Here is an 18,318-nt window from a genome sequence, read left to right on the forward strand (position 1 = left end):
AAAATAGAAAAATTATTATCTCTGAAGATTGCATGAGTATCCAGGAATCTGCTAAGGTGGAAGCCACTTGAAAGCTCACATGTTATTACAGTCTGATCATGACAGGAAGTAGTGATATAGCCACATGAACACATTACTGGCTGATTGATTCTTTAAAAATGTCTTCTTCATTTACATGTCTATCACCTCCTATAGACTGATTAGAATCACTGAAGATCAGCCAGACACTTACCTCCACATGTGAGCTTCCCTCTAGTGTGATTACCTCGGGGTAACTTGTCACATGGAAGCTGGGTTTCCATTAGAGCACATATACTCCTTGTTCCAGGAAATGGGAACAAAAATCACTAATCATTTGATGTTTGTTGAGCCTTCTATTAAATTGGTCTGAACTGAAGAACACCAACAAAATGGCTTCTTGGAATGAGAGGGGATTCTCCAAAAAACTACCTTCCCGGTTTCATATGTATCATCAAATATTCTAGGTCTCTGTTTGCCACTCTTTTGATTCAAACTGCACAATTAGCTCTTCTGAGTCTTGCTGCAGATTTTAACTTAATTATCTTTATAATATATGAACCAATTCTTTTTATTGCTTGGTTTTGCACACACATATCACTTTATAGGAATTTCTATGAAGAACACTAACTAATGCAGGGACCCTCTACTCTACATCCCTGTTCTTGGTCAGGATACAGACATGTTAGACAAATTAACTGCACATATGACTGTTATGCTATATGATCTTATCAACTAGTGACATCCAAGTCATTGTGGTGTCTGCAGTTACATTCTGTGGTGTGCTCACTAAAAGCTTAAGGAAACATTTCTCATATTTTCTCGTCTTCTGTAATGAATATTTGACTGTGTCTATATCCAGGGTTACATGTCCAGTCAGAAGTTTCGATGATTCATCTTTAGAGAAATTCAGTAGAGAAAGAGAAAAAGTTGGGCTGGAGAGATGGCTCAGCAGTTGAGAGCTCTGGCTGCTTTTCCAGAAAACCCAGGTTCAATTTCCAGCACCCACAGGGCAGGTCACAGCTCTATGTAATTCCAGTTTCAAGGGATCTGATGCCGCCCTCTTCTGGCTTCCTTGAACACTGCATGTAAACGATGCACAGATATACATGTATCATACACATAAAAAATAGTAAAGTAATTTTTAAAGAGAGATGACAGGTAGATAGATAGATAGATAGATAGATAGATAACTAGATAGATGCATGGATGGATGGATGGATGGATGGATGGATGAGTGGGTGGGTGGGTGGGTGGCTGGATGGATGGATGGATGGATAGATGGATGGATAGGTAGGTAGGTAGATAGATAGATGATAGATAAATGATAGATAGATAGATAGATAGATAGATAGATAGATAGATAGATAGATAGATAGAGATAGATAGATAGGGGTTCATGTAGTGTAATATTGATAATTTAATATTGTTCATGAATTGTCCAACTTCCTACAAATATCCCATGCCACTAATTGACGAACTCCACTCACTCTGTTTTAGTACCTGGTTCTTAAGTTACAAGGCACTTGGGGCTGGAGATATGGTTCAGTTGTTAAGATCATTTTGTTCTTCTAGAGCAGTGGTTCTCAACCTTCCTGACGCTCAACCCTTTAATATTACAGTTCGTCATGACCCTCAACAATAAAATTATTTTCATTGCTACTTCCTAACTGTAATTTTGCTACTGTTGTGAGTTGTAATGTAATATCTGATATGCAGGATGGTCTTAGATGACCTCTGTGAAAGGGTCGTTCAAAACCCCAAAGATATTGAGACCCACAAGTTGAGAACCACTGTTCTAGACAATCCACGTTTTGTTATCAGCATATCTATGATTACAACTATCTTTAATTCCAGTTCCCGAGGGATCCAACTTCCTTTTCTGGCTTCTGCTGAAACCAAGCACACAAGTGTTGCCCAGCTATACATGCTGGTGAAATACTCATACACATAAAATTAATTTACATTTATTTTAAAAGTCACAATGTACTTATGAAAATGATGTTACTATGAAAGCCAGAGGACAAAAAAGCAGTAGAAAACTGTTATAAAATTGATACCAAGAAAAGGAGGAGAAAAAAGTATCAATGGGCAGGAGCAGAATGATGAGAAAAGTAGAAAAATACAGAATAGGAAAGAGTTTAGGATATAAAAATTAAACAGAAATTAAAAAGTAATTTTTTCCAGTGACCAGGTTGGAAGAAGCAATTGGTACAATGGATGATACATTTCACTACGTATCAGAAGACTCCAGCTTGGCAATGGTCGAGAGACAGCCCGAACTGACCTACTCTGGTGATGGGATGGCCAAACACCATAATTGTTGTGCTAGAAACCCCATCCAACTACTGAGGGATCTGGATGCAGAGATTCATGACTAGGCCCCGGGTGGATCTCTGGGAGTCCAATTAGCGAGAATGAAGAGGGTTTATATGAGCGAGAATTGTTGAGACCAAGGTTGGATAAAGCACAGGGACAAATAGCCAAACGAATGGAAACACATGAACTATGAACCAATGGCTGAGGGGTCCCCAACTGGATCAGGCCCTCTGAATGGGTGAGACAGTTGATTGGCCTGATCTGTTTGGGAGGCACCCAGGCAGTGGGACCGGGTCCTGTGCTCATTGCATGAGTTGGCTGTTTGAAACCTGGGGCCTATGCAGGATCGCTTGGCTCGGCCTGGGAGGAGGGGACTGGACCTACCTGGACTGAGTCTCCCAGGCTGATCTCAGTCTGTGGGGAAGGCTTTGCCCTGGAGGAGATGGGAATGGGGGGCGGGCTGGGGGGAAGGTGAGGGGAGCGGGAGGGGGGAGAACAAGGGAATCCGTGGCTGATATGTAGAACTGAATTGTATTGCAAAATAAAAATTAAAAAAAATGCAAAAAAAAAGAAGACTCCAGCTTAAAGTGTGTCCTTGGAGGCTGGAGTGATGGCTCAATTGTTGAGTGCTTTCTCTTCCCCAAGAGGACCCAGGTTTGATTCACAACACTCTCATAGTGGCTCACAACTATCTGTAACTCCAGTATTCACATCCTCTTCTGGCCTCCCCATGCACTGTATGCAGGAGGTGCACAAACATGCATGTAGGTGAAACACGCATATCCATTTTAAAAAATGAAAAAAAAAGTGTGTCCTTGAAAGAAGAAAAATAGAGAAACAAAATAAGAGAGAAAATACTATTTTCAGTAGGAATGAATCCAGGAGACTCAGCATCTATGCAGTAGGAGTTGTACAGAGCAGAGAAAGTGAACTGTGGTAGCTAACACTCAATGATAATTGCTCAATGATCATGACTTTTCAGATTCTTGTGTTTACCAACTTGCTTTTCTTTGAATCCACACTGGCATTTTGAGTTGATTTTGACCATTAAATGGAATTAGTGTCTTTTTACCCTAGGTCTAGTGTTTGGGTCTCTTGGAATTCTGGAGGAAGTCATCTACCATGGAAAAGTTGGCGTCCTGAAACCCCTTTGCTGTAAAGAAGCCCAAGCTAGTTATATTATGGTTTGAATCTGAAGTGTTCCCAACAGCCTCATGATTTGAGTGCTTGTCTTGTAGCTGGTAATGGTATTTTGGAAGGCTGTAGAACCATTAGAAAGTGGACTCTTGTTAGTCGAAGTAGGTCACTGGAGAGGATCTCAGCTGTTTCTAAGCCACCTCCTGGTTCTGACCTCTTTCTCTTAAACTTGTTCTGATATAGTATAGGAGATTGATGCACACACACCTACCACCATCACTATGGCCGTGCCTTGTCTACCATGATGGACTGAGACTGTCTAATACTGTAAATCTGAACAAGTAATTCCTCCACCAACTTGTTTATGTTAATAATTTTGGTCACATGACATGAAAATAGCTAATATAGCTTATTATTTATTATTATTTGTTATATACATTAAAATATTTTAAGTTGTAACACTGACAAGTGACTTGCCATTTCTCATTTCTAAGTTCTTTTTTCTACAAATAAATACCCAATTCCAAAATTCTAATGGGCAGAATGGCTTGTGGATTTAATATATTTGAGAGAGGACATAATCTAGTCCAAATCCTAGAAATCGTGGATTTGCTACCAATTAATTTGATTAAGATTTTCTACTTTAGTTTCCTCATCTATAAAGTGGAAATAATGCTAACATCTGCCTCAAAGGGAAATCCAAACGCTTTTACAAAAAAAAAAAAAAAAAAAAAAAAAAAGAGTGTAATCTGTGTAAGCTGCTCAGAACAGGATCTGACACATGGGAAACAATGAAAGCTAAAAATTGAAGAAATCACTGAACTTCAGCTTGAAATTCCTTACCTTACTTGAAAATAGTTTTATAAGCTACTTTAAAGTATTTCAAATTTACACTCCTTACTTCACAATTTCTTCTTTCTATTGTAGAAAAAACATACACACATATCAATTCCCATTATATAATCAGAAACTCGGTTTCTACAAATATCAGAGTTCATTTATGTTCTTTAGAATATTTCAACAAGCCTGGATTGAATAATCTAGTTAAAAGTGATTAAAGGCAGAGGTTGTCAAGTACACATGCAGTAAATCATAATTTTGGTTCCTAGGACTACTTAAATTTCAGTGTTTATCTTTTTGAAGGAAGGAAAACCACTTTGATCTATACTGCTATGTGATTTTTGGTATAATTAGAAAGATGGTATTTATGGGAAATGTTTTATTTTTTAAATAATTTATTTATTTCTATTTTATGTGCATTGGCGTTTTGCCTGCTTGTATGTCTGTCTGTGTGAAAGTGTCAGATCTTGGAATGACAGACAGGTGTGAGCTGCCATGTGGTTGCTGGGAATTGAACCCGGGTCCTGTGGAAGAGCAGTCAGTGCTCTTAACCTCTGAGCCATCTCTCCAGCCCATATGGGAAACATTTTAAAGCGAAGACATTTACCAATCAGAATGATCAACTTAAAAGGACAATGTTGGGAAACTACTACTTTGTGTAAAATTGACCTTTCAGCTACTTACTATTTTATTCTGTAAGAAGCCAATATAATTTGAAACACTATCATATTTATGAAATACAATTGATATCATTTAAATATAATATTATTAATTATTTGAGAATATATACAGTGTTCTTCAATTATATTCATACCCCTTCTTCTCACCCTAACTCTTCCCAGGTCCACTCTAACATCCCTAATCCCCCCTAGATGAATTATTATTATTAATGACAGGTGATAGGATTAAGACTTTTTAAACAGTCAAATAATTCCTTTTTCTTTTTAGTATTTAGTCTTTAATAATTTCATACAAGTATTTAAAGTATTTTGAACATACACATTTCTCCATTCTCCTCTCTCATCCTCCACCCACTCTAGCCAAACTTCTTTCCACCAAAGTTCACCTCTTTCCTTTTGGTCTCTCTCCTCCTGCCTCACCCCCCTTCTCTCTCTCTCTCTCTCTCTCTCTCTCCCTCTCCCTCCCCCTCCTCCCTCTCCGTCTCCCTCCCCCTCCTCCCTCTCCCTCTCCGTCTCCCTCCCCCTCCTCCCTCTCCCTCTCTGTCTCCCTACCCTCTCCACCCTCTCCCTCTCCCCCCCTCTCCCTCTCCCTCTCCTCCCTCTCCCTCTCCCTCTCCTCCCTCTCCCTCTCCCTCTCCCCCCTCTCCCTCTCCTCCCTCTCCCTCTCCCTCTCCTCCCTCTCCCTCTCCCTCTCTCTCTCCTCCCTCTCCCTCTCTCTCTCCTCCCTCTCCCTCTCCTCCCTCTCCCTCTCTCTCTCCCTCTCCCTCTCCCTCTCCCTCTCCCTCTCCCTCTCTCTCTCCCCCCCTCTCCCTCTCCCTCTCTCTGTCTCACTGTGTTTAACTACAGTGGCTCACATGAGCACAGGACACAGGGGAGAGGTTATTTACTGGAGCATGGGCTACAGCACTGAAGACAATGACTTCTCCTCTTCCAGGAGCCATTATCTGCTAATGGCTCTTCATGGAAGGGTGTGGCCTCATGAACCACTTCCCCATCCTTGGTGGAATATGGAAAGACCCATCTTGTGTAGTTCTTGTTCAAGTAAGCACATGTGCTTTCCCCATCCTTGGTGGAATACGGAAAGGCCCATCTTGTGTAGTTCTTGTTCAAGTAAGCACATGTGCTTTTTACGATAAGAATGAATTTTATCCATCATGTAACTATCATAATAAAAAACCTCTGTATTCTAAAAAAGCCATTCAAATAAGCCATTTACCTGCTCGGTACAGATTTAATTTTTAATGTAGATGTGGCTAAGCCACAGCAGATTTGGTGGGCTTTTTCTCCACTTCTGATATTAAACAACTTGTTTTAAAAGGATTGCTTTTTTTTTTAAATTTTGCAAAAGTGCTTCATTAACATCTTCAAATATTTAATTCTTTTAAGACAAAAATATTACTGATTGAGGATTATCAAACCTGCTTTTAAATTTTTTTCTCAAATTTATCTGTTGTTACAGAAAGTCATTAATAACATCCATTTTATTATAGTTTATGATATTAGACTCCAGTTATGACATACATTATTTGTCTCCTGTCTATATCTTCCTAACTACGGTGTTTTCAAAGGACTGATAATTTTCTTTTGTTTTGTTTTTCGAGACAGGGTTTCTCTGTGTAGCTTTGCGTCATTCCTGGATCTCGCTCTGTAGACGAAGCTGGCCTCGAACTCACAAAGATCTGCCTGCCTCTGCCTCCCGAGTGCTGGGATTAAAGGCGTGCGCCACCACCGCCTGGCTAGGACTGATAATTTATCTACTGAGGCTGAGCTCCCCACAATCCATTGATCTTTGCATTGTGTCCAGCTGTGGTTTTCTGTTATGATCCCCTTTTGAAAACTGGCTGTCCAATACAAAGTACTCAGCCGTGAAGCCCTATGAACACAAACAACAGACAAATACAACTCAGTAGGCTACATTTATATAAATACAATTATACACACCTATATCAGGTAGCAGGCACACTCCTAAAAATTATGTATAATTGTAGCTAGACTTTTCCTGCCTGGCCCACAGTCAGGGCAAATCTCTCTCACCTGCCAGTCCCACAGCCGCTCAGACCCGACCAAGTAAACACAGAGACTTATATTGGTTACAAACTGTATGGCCGTGGCAGGCTTCTTGCTAACTGTTCTTACAGCTTAAATTAATCCATTTCTATAAATCTATACCTTGCCACATGGCTTCTTCACATGCTTTTTGTCATCGTGGCGGCTGGCAGTGTCTCTCTGACTCAGCCTTCCACTTCCCAACTTTATTCTCCTCCTTGTCCCGCCTATACTTCCTGCCTGGCCACTGGCCAATCAGTGATTTATTTATTGACCAATCAGCAACACATTTGCCATACAGAACATCCCACAGCATATAATTGTTCTTTTTTTCAATTTACTTCAATAAACTGAATTGCAAGCTATTTACTGCTATGGTATTAATGGGAAATGTTCCTAAAAGATTCATAGGTTTGAGTATGACACCTAGACGATTATCCTGTTGTTGAGATTGTAGAACCTTAAGGAGGTAGAGCCTAGCTGAAGATGGAGGTTGTGGAGGGCAGGCCCTGAGGGTTATAGGCTAGGCCCCTTAGACCTGAGCTTTCTGCTTATGGGTGGGTACCATGTGAGCAAGCTCCCACAGTCATAAACTACTCCATTTTAGTCGTAATTGTTTCCCATGCTCATGGACTCCCTCTTCTGAACTGTACACCAAAGAAATCCTTTATTCACTACCTTGTTTCATTTAGGTACTTGGTCATAGGGGAGATAAAGTTAGCTTAATACATCTAGTTACAGGGAACCTGGCAATTTTGTTAAATTTAGTTTTATTGTTTTATATACATATACAATGTTATTCTTCGAGCAATTCATGAATGTATAAAATGTATTTTGACTATATTGCACTCTCATGCTACCTCCAATTCCTCCCAGGTTCCCCCCCCCCCCAACAATGCCTTCCTCCTCCCAACTTTATAACCTCTTTATAAATGATCCACTGATTCCAATTAGTGCTGCCCATATGGCCATGGGTGTGTGGCCATCCACTGGAACATGGGCAGTGTAATTTTAATTTTTTTATTCCTCTAAGAAAACTTTGATTCTGGTATGTATTCCCTCCTATATCATACTTGTCGGTGGGGAAAACTTTAAAGTCATGCTGCAAAACTTCAGCATAAAATTTCAGCACTATGTTGTTCCCAAATCAGTTTTTCTGCTGTTAGTATCTTATGAAAACCTTGTGTTGCCGGTGAAATAAACAAAGTTGCCCCCTATTACTAAAGAAGCATTAAGTGGTATCCATGAACAACTTTTCTCTATGGGGAGCCCTATAGAACGCCTTTTTATATTTGGGTTATTTCTCCGCATCTTTAGATGCGACCATTTTCCTATCGATTTCTATCATATTTGTACCTTCACCTCCACTGATACTTTCTCTGTGAATCAGCCAGCACTCCTTCTCCTCTACCTCTTTTCAGTTTTGCTGCTCTTGAGACTTAAAACAAAATACATAAAGCAAAATTTTGAAGGTGTAGAGAATATGAGATACAATTCAAACATCAGTGGACAAAATTAAGACCTCAGGAAGTAAGTTTACTTTAGTATAATAGAGTGAAAGAACAACTCTAGTGTTGTATACCCTGTTCTTGTTATGTAAATGCTTTTTGCACTTAATATTATAAAGTGAAGCTGGCTGCTTTGCATAGAGCACAGGGGTTCACATGAAAAGAAAACTTACCTTTTACCATCATTCCGTCAAATCCCCTGGGATATCCTTATAGAGAAAACTGGGAGTGTTACTGTGACAACCACTTCTACGTGGGGTGTTCTGGCAAAATGTTTGCTGTCATTGTCTAATAATGATGGCCAATGAACTCTTGATCCTCCTGCCTCTACCTTCAACTCCTAAACCCTCAACAAAAATGCACAGCACTTTTGTAGTGTGCTTTGCACATAAGTAACATAAAAAAGGAAATCACTGATCATACTGTAACACAAACAGCCATAAGTGTTCATGGCAGATTTGTAACTGATACAGTTTAGAAGCAATATAAATACTCATGAAAAAATAAAATATGCTTTGACTGAATGGGATATCCTTAAGATATAAAAATGAATGATACATAAGTCAACGCACTGCATACTTTGGAATGATTAAAATGCTGAGTTTTATGATTTTTTTTTTCGAGACAGGGTTTCTCTGTGTAGCTTTGCGCCTTTCCTGGAACTCACTTTGGAGACCAGGCTGGCCTCAAGTTTTATGCTTTTATTAATTGTATTTCAATAAAAAACCATCAAATGTTTTTCTGAACACAAAATGGGAGAAAAATCAAGGATTTTAACATCCCACTAAATTACAGTTTTTGAAATATCACAAACCATAATGATCTTTGTGGAACTTTTTTATTATGATAAACCCAGCAAAACTTTGTGCATACACATATAATCAAAACTGCCCTCCTGAAATAAACATTCAAATTTATTCAAAAATGAAATTAAGATTTTATATTCTTTCCAAGCTACTAATACAGTTATATTTGGTAATGGCAATTCTAACTCTTAACATTACCTGAAAATAGTTGACCTTCTTTATAAAAGCAACCTACAGAACTACAGCAAAGTTGTACCAAACTCTTTCTTTTGGAATTCTTCTACGTTGCAAAATTATCACGTATAAGAATAAAATTGAAACTCAAAGATTTAATATATAACTTACACAGTGAAATTCACAAAGTTGCAAGTATACATTTTATGTTTTGCACTACCGTAATCACAAATGTATAAAGGTGTCATGTTAGGTATTTTGCAACTAATAACCTGAATGATGATGTTCCAAGATTGAATGATGCTAAAGAAAAGCACTGTTTATAAAATATCTGATAAAAATATTTATCTCTATTAACATTACAACAGGAAGGTACATGTTACCGAATGAAGACATCACATAGGGCAGTTTTAGACAATGTGCAGAGACCCCTCTTCTTCTTCATCTTGTTGGAAATCTTGGTTTTCAGCTTCTTTTTCAGCCTCCACCTTGTTTTCATCATTTCCTTCCCCTGTAACCTCTTTTTCTTCTCCTCCTTCCTCTTTTCTATCTTCCTCTTTCCCGTCATCTTTCTCCTTGCCCTCTTCCTCACTCTGGCCTTCCTTCCCATCTTCCTTAGTTTCCTCTTCTTCTTCTCCTTCGAATTTTCTGCCTTCCTCCTTCTTCTTCCTCCTCCTGTTCTTTCACTTCTTCCTCCGCTTCAGCCTCCTCTTCTTTGTCATCTTTCTCTTCTTCCTTCTTCCCCTCCCCTTCCTCTTTGTCGTCTTCCTCCTTATCGTCTCCTTTCTCTTCAGCATCCTTGTCCTCCTTTGCAGCCTCAATTTCTGCTGCATCGATTTTCTCTTCCAGGACTTCTTCCCTTTCTCCATCTTTCACCTGCTCACCATCATCTTTGTCCTCTTTTCCAGTTTCATCCTTCTCGATATTTTGGACATTTTCTTCTAGGTCCTCCTCCTTTCCTTCTGCTGCCGCTGCTTCTTTCTTTTCTCCTCCGTCTTCTTCAGTGTCTTCATTCATCTGTTCCTTTACTTCCTCAGCTTCCATTTTAGGAATGGGTGCCTAGATAGAATGAGGGAAAATAAGATTGTAAATTTAGAGCTATTTTCTCTCACATGTTGGATCCGATGATCTCTGTTTCATGAAAAGCCAAATTAAATTTCTTTTGCCAGAAAGTAGTTTTCCTATGGAAAAACCAGGATATAAGGAAAATATTCTAAACAATATACAAGTACAGCATCTTGATACCAAGCACCACACATAGATGTCTTAACCAATATTAACTTAACCAATTCAGTAAAGCTTGTCTATATCAACAATTTTCATTACCAATTTGATGAAACAAAGTAAATAAACAAAGGATGTTTATTTATTCTGTGTCATAAATTTTCAGTAAGTAAAACATGTGGAGATAAAGAACTCCTTGGGAAAATAATGCTGTTTTTTTCTTTTGAGACAAGGCTGTCCTTGAACTCACAGTGATTCTCCAGCTTGCACCTACCGAATACTGTGTGTGGTGGTTTGAATAAGAATGGCCACCATAGGCTCATATATTTGAATGCTTGGTCATCAGAGAGTGGCACTATTTGAGAAAGAATAGGAGGTATTGGCCTTATTGGAGTAGGTGTGGCCTTGTGGTGGCCACTAAAGTGGTGAGCTTTGAGGTTTGAGAAGCCCAAGCCAAGCCCAGTGTCATTCTCTTCCTGCTGCCTGCGTACAACCCTAAGATACTACCACTACTACTATTTCCTGGATGTAGAACACTCAGCTACTTCTCCAGCACCATATCTGCTGGTGTACTGCCATGCTCCCATCATGATGATAATGGTCTAAACCTCAGAAACCGTAAGCCAGCCCTAATTAAATGCTTTCTTTTATACAAGTTGCTACGGTCATGGTGTCTCTTCAAAGCAATAAAGCCTTAAGGTCCTAGGGTAACAGGCATGAACCACCAAGCACAATTTACATTTGTGCTTTTGTGTGTGCGTGTATGTTTGAGACAACATCTCTTTATGTAGCTCTGCTGTCCCGCATCTCACTCCTGCCACTCCTGTTGGCCAGGTTGGCCTCTACGTCACAAAGATCCACCTGCCTCTGCCTATGGGCACATTTGTGCTTTAAAAAACAAACAAAAAAAATTACTAAAAAATCTTGTATGATTACTTAGAGTTTACATATATGTATATGTTTGATTTGACATCTTATTTTAGGTATTTTACTAGAATACCTCAAGTGTAGGATACATTAAATATATAAAGCAAAATCTATTAAAAACACAATACATAGCTGGCCATGTAACACATTGATAGAGTGCTTGCATGCATAAAGCTCTAAGTTGGATCCCCAGTCTGGCATAAATTAGGTATGTGTGGTGGTGCAGGCCTGTAATCATAGCAATTAGGAGGTGGAGGCAAAGGAGGATCAGAAGTTCCAGGTCATTCTTGACTATACAATGAGTTTGAGGCCATCCTGGGCTATGAGACTTGTCTGGAAAAAAAATCCTATGATAGTTTGTTTTACCACCCACAGAGGAAATAAATAGTCTTTTTCTGGGAAAAGAAGTTACAAATAGTCCATGTGTTGACCAAAGGAATTGAAGTTTGGCCTATATTTAATAAGAGAGTTATAGCTGTGGGAAGTCCTGTTTATCGGTATTGGTAAAGCAATAGCAATGCTAACCAACTACTTCTGTAGCACTTCCTGCAACGCTCATAGTTTCAGTTCATTCTCTATTTAGATGCCATTATACCACAGAACCACGATTCATTTACTATTTCTGTGTTTAAACTAAAAGGCATCTAAGATTGCTTTTCACTTGCAATGTTAAGTTTTCAAGAAGATAGAGCTGTTAACGTTTCAAGATACCTCCATCATTTTGGCTTCTCCATTTTCGGCATTTTCCATGTTGCACTCTTCTTTAACATCTTCTGGCTTGGGTTCAGGAATTGTTATGGCAGCTGCATCTTGGTTTTCTTCCACAACAACATTTGTGGTCTTCACTTTCTGTCCAGCAACAAAAATAATAAAAATACACAATTTAGCTGCTATGTTAATTAAACCACTAAAGTTACATTAACAGCTGATGAAATAATTTAGGGACAGCTTTACCATACTGTACACAAGTCTGATAATAATAAAATTAACACATAACTCTTTCAGAGTTACCCCTAAAGCAACATTAAAAATGAATTCTTAGCTGGGCGGTGGTGGCACATGCCTTTAATCTCATCACTTGGGAGGCAGAGGCAGGCGGATCTCTGTGAGTTCGAGGCCAGCCTGGTCTACAGAGTGAGTTCCAGGACAGGCTCCAAAACTACACAGAGAAACCCTTCTTGGGAAAACCAAAACCAAAAAGAAAAAAAGAAAAAGAAAAAATTGAATTCTTTTACCCTGATATAAATTAAAGAAATCTGCTTTTATGCTGCCTGCATTGAGCAATAACAAGTTAGTGTTCACTCGTGCCCACCAGGGTCCAATTCCCAGCATCAAGTTAGACTGATAAATTGAATGTCTCTTACCAAAAGTCAATTTATTGCTGTCTAGTCTAATCATTAGCAATAGGGTTGTGTTAATTACAAAGTCTCCATTGGTAGCAATTAAGAGAAATGTCATGTTGGTGAGAACATCAATTTAGACACATTTAGAAGAGATCATGGGATGCAGCTATTTATATGTGTAAGCTATACATTTCCTTGAACTTTTTTTTTTTGCTATAGGAAAGGTCTTTGCTTAAGTGTATACACAGTAGGAAGATCATTTATTTAAGATGCCAGAGAAATCTATTTGAATTCTATGTCTTCCACTTATCTGGTGTTTTCTTGAGGAAAAGTATAAATCTCTTTCAGATCGTGTTTTCATATATAAAAAGATAATACCACTCATCACACAGAGATACATTGTAAGAGTCAATTGGGAAAATCCTATGGAATTGTGTTAGAAATTATATACTGCACCAGAAACAAAAGCTATTATTCTGTTAACAAATGAGAAACAGAGGTCTGAGAAATATAAGTAATTTTAAAGTGCATGATTACATAATACCCATTCTGATTTATTCCTGTGCTTTTTCCCTGTCCTTCCCCTCCCTCTCAGAGCAACTTGCGGAAGAACAGTTCCACAGCTAGTGCTGCATCAATATGTAATTCGATTGATCAAGACAGTTAAACAGCATTTAAGAATTTTTTAATTAAAAAATATCAAAAGCATCTTACATAAATGGTCATTGTTTGTTGTGTCTTCAACCAGAAAATGATTAGATGATCTCAAAAATTCTTTTATTTTCCATGGGAGGGCACAAACACAGTCTCCCCACTACCTCAAATGATGCAGTCACATTTCCCATGCTTGGGGAAATCGCAGGGGTCAGCGCATCCTGAGTGCAATGGATGAGCCTCTCCCTGGGAAAACCACCTTAGTGACCATGGTAGGCCCCCTGCCGGGTAAGTAGTCAAATATTGTGGTGCTTTATTTTATTTTATGTTTTGGTCAGGGGAAGGATGTATTTATAGTCTATCATCTAGGGAAGTCAGGGCAGGAACCTGGAGACAGGTGCTGAAACAGAAGTCATGGAAGAACAGTGTTTACTGGCTTGCTCTCATCAAACATTCTCTATAGCTTTAATCTTTTCTGATTTTTGTCATTCAACCAAGTGTTAGAAAAAAATTGTGTAATAAAGCAATTAAGAGTTAACTTAAAATTGACTTTATTTCTCTTTCAGTCTGTCATTAGCTATAACATCCAAGCACAGACGTCTATATAAAGTCATTTGACTCCATTTAAAGCAACATACACGAAATCACTTCCTGAAGTAGTACCAAATATTAGTTGCTGCTATTATTATAATGCACTATTGGGTTACTGCAGTTTACAGCCTGTTTTCCCAGGAATATTGATATTTTAGAGATTAAATCTCAAAGGCACATACATTTAACACGTCTATCCACCAACATTTTTTATTTTACATTTACAATATTATGTTGTAACTACCAAATAAAAATGCTAAGACCCAGCTACCAATCCCCAAACATATACAAATATTCACCACCCAGTAGAGTTATATGTACTGTATGGTACATTATATTTCTGGTTAAGCAAACTATGAAGAAAACAAAAGGATCAGTTGTGTGCACTCTCATAATTTATTTCTTAAAAAAACACACACACATTTTCTTCAACCTTAGAATTTGAATATTTACCCTTGGAGTCGATGCTCTTTTAGGTTTCAACTCTGGTGGTGTAAAGGGCACAGGCATCTGCATTATATAAGAAAAGAGGAAGAAATCATATTTGAAGAAAGAGCACACTAACAATGAAATCTATGAGTACGTTTTAAACTAAGCACTAGGAACAAAAATAAACCCTTTTCTTTAATGTGCAAAGTTTCTCCCATAACCCTTCCAAATAAGCCTCATATTAAAGATAATATTGTGTAGGATTCCCTGATTCTAAAAACCTCCATTCCGTGATACATGGGCAGACTTTTACAGAAACCACTTACAGCTGACAGTCGGGCTGATCTTCTCTTTGGCTGGAAGTGGAAAAAAAGGGCAAAAGAATTATGGATGTACAAATCTAGAATTATTTTTATTGAGAAAATATTTGGTGTAACACTGTGAATGTTGCTATTAAGGAAGTGATTATAAATTTGGTTAAGGAATATCATGGTAGACATATCTGACCCCCCCTTTCTTATGGTAAAGAGAATAAAATCCCATGACAAGTCTCTTTCACTGAGCTAAATCAGCAAAGTTGCTATTATCGAGGAGCACATTTTAAAATGAAAATACACCTTTTTGCTCACCAACTGACAAAGCAGAATTTAAGCTAAGAAGGTGCTCCCCGCATGTTATAACAAGCACAGTAGGACCCTAAATTCCAAAAAGCCTGTCATTTTCATTAATGTATTTTTGACAGAGCACTGGCATACACAACATTAGTACTCATTTGGTACAAATATAACCACCAGATTAATTTTTACCTAGTTATATGTCTTTAGTTTCTAAAATGGGTGCATTTTTTTTCAGGGAAACTTACAAACTAAAGACACTCACCTCCTGACTGGCATCACCTGCAGCCTATGTAGAGGGAGAAAAATACAAAAGAGAAATAGGGTAATCAATATAACCACATAGACCAGAAAATATCGCCGATAGATTATAATTACAACTTTAGCCACTTGTGACTTCTTTCCTGGGTTCCCGCTCCAGCAGCCACGTGTTTTTTCTAGCAGCTATTCTACATCTGCTGTATGGGAAATATGAAACGTACACCAAGATGCAAGTTCATGCTCAAGACCGGTTTACAAAGAGTCAGCGTAACCTTTTTGTGTAAACAACGTCTCTTAAAAACAAACCATTTTTATTTTGAAATCCACCTGCTCTAATGTTAAAGCCAAAACAAGGGTTGGGGCGGGACGAACGAAGGCGGAGCTTCTTGCAATTTCCCTCTCTTGCCTTATGTTTGCTATGCAATTGTGTCTATCTGACCTGCTCTACTGATTATGGACTATTTTCCTCCCCAAGTTCTGCATACAAAACAACAACCCCACCATACTTTCAAGGACGAACGTCTTTGTTCTAACGTCAACGTTTTATTCCGAGAAGCAGGCGGAGGATTTTAAAACTTCCCGCCACTACCTGCTACTAGGTTGCTGTCAGCTCTGCAAAAAAGCAAGATCCATTGCACAAGCCGAAAAGAGCCCGGCGGGAGCCTCGGGAAAGGGGGTGGTGATTAGAAACAATTGCTTTCGGTATCTGAGTAGCCCTTTACCCTGGGAATTACCAGGCTATTATTTCAACGATTCATACAGCCCAGAGCACTGAGGAATTCAGTGTCGTTTCTATGTTCCAGGAATACGGAAGGCGGACGGATTCACAAGAATATAAAAACAATTATAAGGCTTTTACATTAACACAGTGTTTTACGATTTCACCAAGCAATGAAACAGCGCTCCATTTCAGTTGTAAGAGACTCGGGAGAAAAAAAAATAAACACAAATACTGATCGTCAACTTATTTCCTATCTATGCAGAGACAGGAATTTTGAAGTGAAGGTTTACAGAAGACCTGTAGCCCTCGGTAGCTCAGATCAACTCCCCAGTGTCTGAAGTGAACGAATCCCACGCCGCCCCACCATCCGACGCTGGCTGGAGTTTTTCGGACGCGGCTCTCTAATCACCTTTCCACCTTTAACTAGAGAGTTCCGAGAGTGCCAAATCTCTCAGATCTAAAGTTTCTAATTACAGCGGTGAATCTCTCCCTTCTCTAGGACAGTTTGAAGTCTGCGCCGCCTAATGGCACAGGATTACCATTGCATAGCCATCTGGCATGACAAGAAGTGGAGGAGGGAAGAGGGGGAAAAAAGGAAAAAAGAAAACGGAAAGAACAAAGGCAAAAACAAGAGAAAGCCGGGGCTTTCATTCCCCCAAACGGGACGGTTCCCGGAGAAAAACTGGAGGTAGAGGAGGAAGCTGGCGCTGGAAGTATGGTTGGGAGAAGAGTTCTCCAATAGGGTAAGCGGAGGAAGGGGGGTGGGGTAGGAAGCGACAGCACAGCGCTATGGCTGTTTGTAATTCAGCATGGAGACACCTCTCAAACGATTCTCTCCCTTAAACAAAACAAGCCAAAAGTGAACTACCAGTTGCATACGAGACCTTCCGAAACCAAACACAGACGGCTCGCTACCTTTCCCTCGCCTTCCATTCAGAACATCACAAAAACCAAACTAGAAACCGAAATGCTCTTTCAAAAAGATAGAAATCTCTGCCGTAGGAAATATGTATTTCGGCAGCTAATCACCCGTCTATCTTCCCATTTCACTTACCTTTCTTTTGGGCATTGTTGCAGCTCTCCGCAGGAGATCCTTAGGCAGGAGGGAAAAATGCCGAGAGGAGTCTCCGTCTGACCGCTCCGCGAGCGACTGAGTTTTCAATGAACTAATTGCAGCACGATATGTTCTCGCGTCCCCCCTCCCCCTAAAAAAAATCTCTCGTTATTGGCAACATTAAACACGCCAAGACGCAACCAAACTACGTGAATGGTTAGCCGAAGTGGGAGCCAGGTTGGAGTGACAGGCTGTCAGGCCAATGAGAGGAGGTGGCCGGTTCGGAAGGCGTGGCCCGCGAACTTGCCCGAAGCTCTCCTACGCTGCCGGCTTTGACTGCCTCTGGGGTGCCGGAGTCCATGCACTTAGCAGACGCCTAGGGCTCCAACGTGACCAGCAGGAAATCCAGTTTTCTTGCCTTTTCACCCTTTTATGTTATAACGACAGGCGAAAGCTCAAACAGTTGGGTTTGTTTTTTCCACGATCTCCGATCCCCCCTTCCTTCTTCGCGCGTGGTGGCGGGCCCTTTTGAGACTAGATTGAGCCAGAGCTCTGGTCTTTCCCAGTTGGCAAGAGGGTAAGGTTGAAGTGACAGGAGCACCCATTTAGAGATCGGGAAAAAAAGTGGGAACGCTTCTGGTCGCGAGAACTTCCCGCCAAAGCCGAACTGTGGTCCTGGCTTTAGAAGGGTGCCAAAACTGCGCGCCTCCCGCAGGTGGAGAGTAGCAATAAATCTGGGACCTGGAAGAGCAGGAGGCTCCTGCAGGCCGCCTACCTTCTAAAAGAGCCATTACGCCAACTGGAGGGAGTTCACCAAGAATTGAATGGGGCCACGCGGGAAGTCTGTAATAGCAGATTTCTACCCAGAAGAAAATCATTGGCTTTTTAACGGTTTCGTAATTCAAAGGTGATGTTTAAGATTATATATAAAACAAAACAAAACCATTCCTTATCTTCATTACTGAAACTTGA

The 18,318-nt window shown here is 39.7% G+C and overlaps 1 protein-coding gene and 1 non-coding gene across 2 annotated transcripts; both read right to left on the bottom strand.

Moving 5' to 3' along the window:
• Window positions 1–9,367: 9,367 nt before the first annotated feature.
• On the bottom strand, window positions 9,368–17,575 carry Hmgn5 (high mobility group nucleosome binding domain 5). The gene is given in 7 exon segments (XM_052745773.1): window positions 9,368–10,170; window positions 10,172–10,587; window positions 12,391–12,528; window positions 14,721–14,777; window positions 15,023–15,052; window positions 15,576–15,599; window positions 17,347–17,575. Coding segments are annotated over 7 exon segments (912 nt in total). The 5' UTR covers window positions 17,362–17,575; the 3' UTR covers window positions 9,368–9,938.
• Window positions 13,808–13,972, bottom strand: LOC128118318 (U1 spliceosomal RNA). The gene has a single exon (XR_008221149.1). It is a non-coding gene; the product is annotated as a U1 spliceosomal RNA (small nuclear RNA).
• Window positions 17,576–18,318: the final 743 nt, after the last annotated feature.

Source organism: Peromyscus californicus, unplaced genomic scaffold (assembly GCF_007827085.1).
Source record: "Peromyscus californicus insignis strain IS unplaced genomic scaffold, ASM782708v3 Scaffold_10__1_contigs__length_136768540, whole genome shotgun sequence".
Lineage (NCBI taxonomy): Eukaryota > Metazoa > Chordata > Mammalia > Rodentia > Cricetidae > Peromyscus > Peromyscus californicus.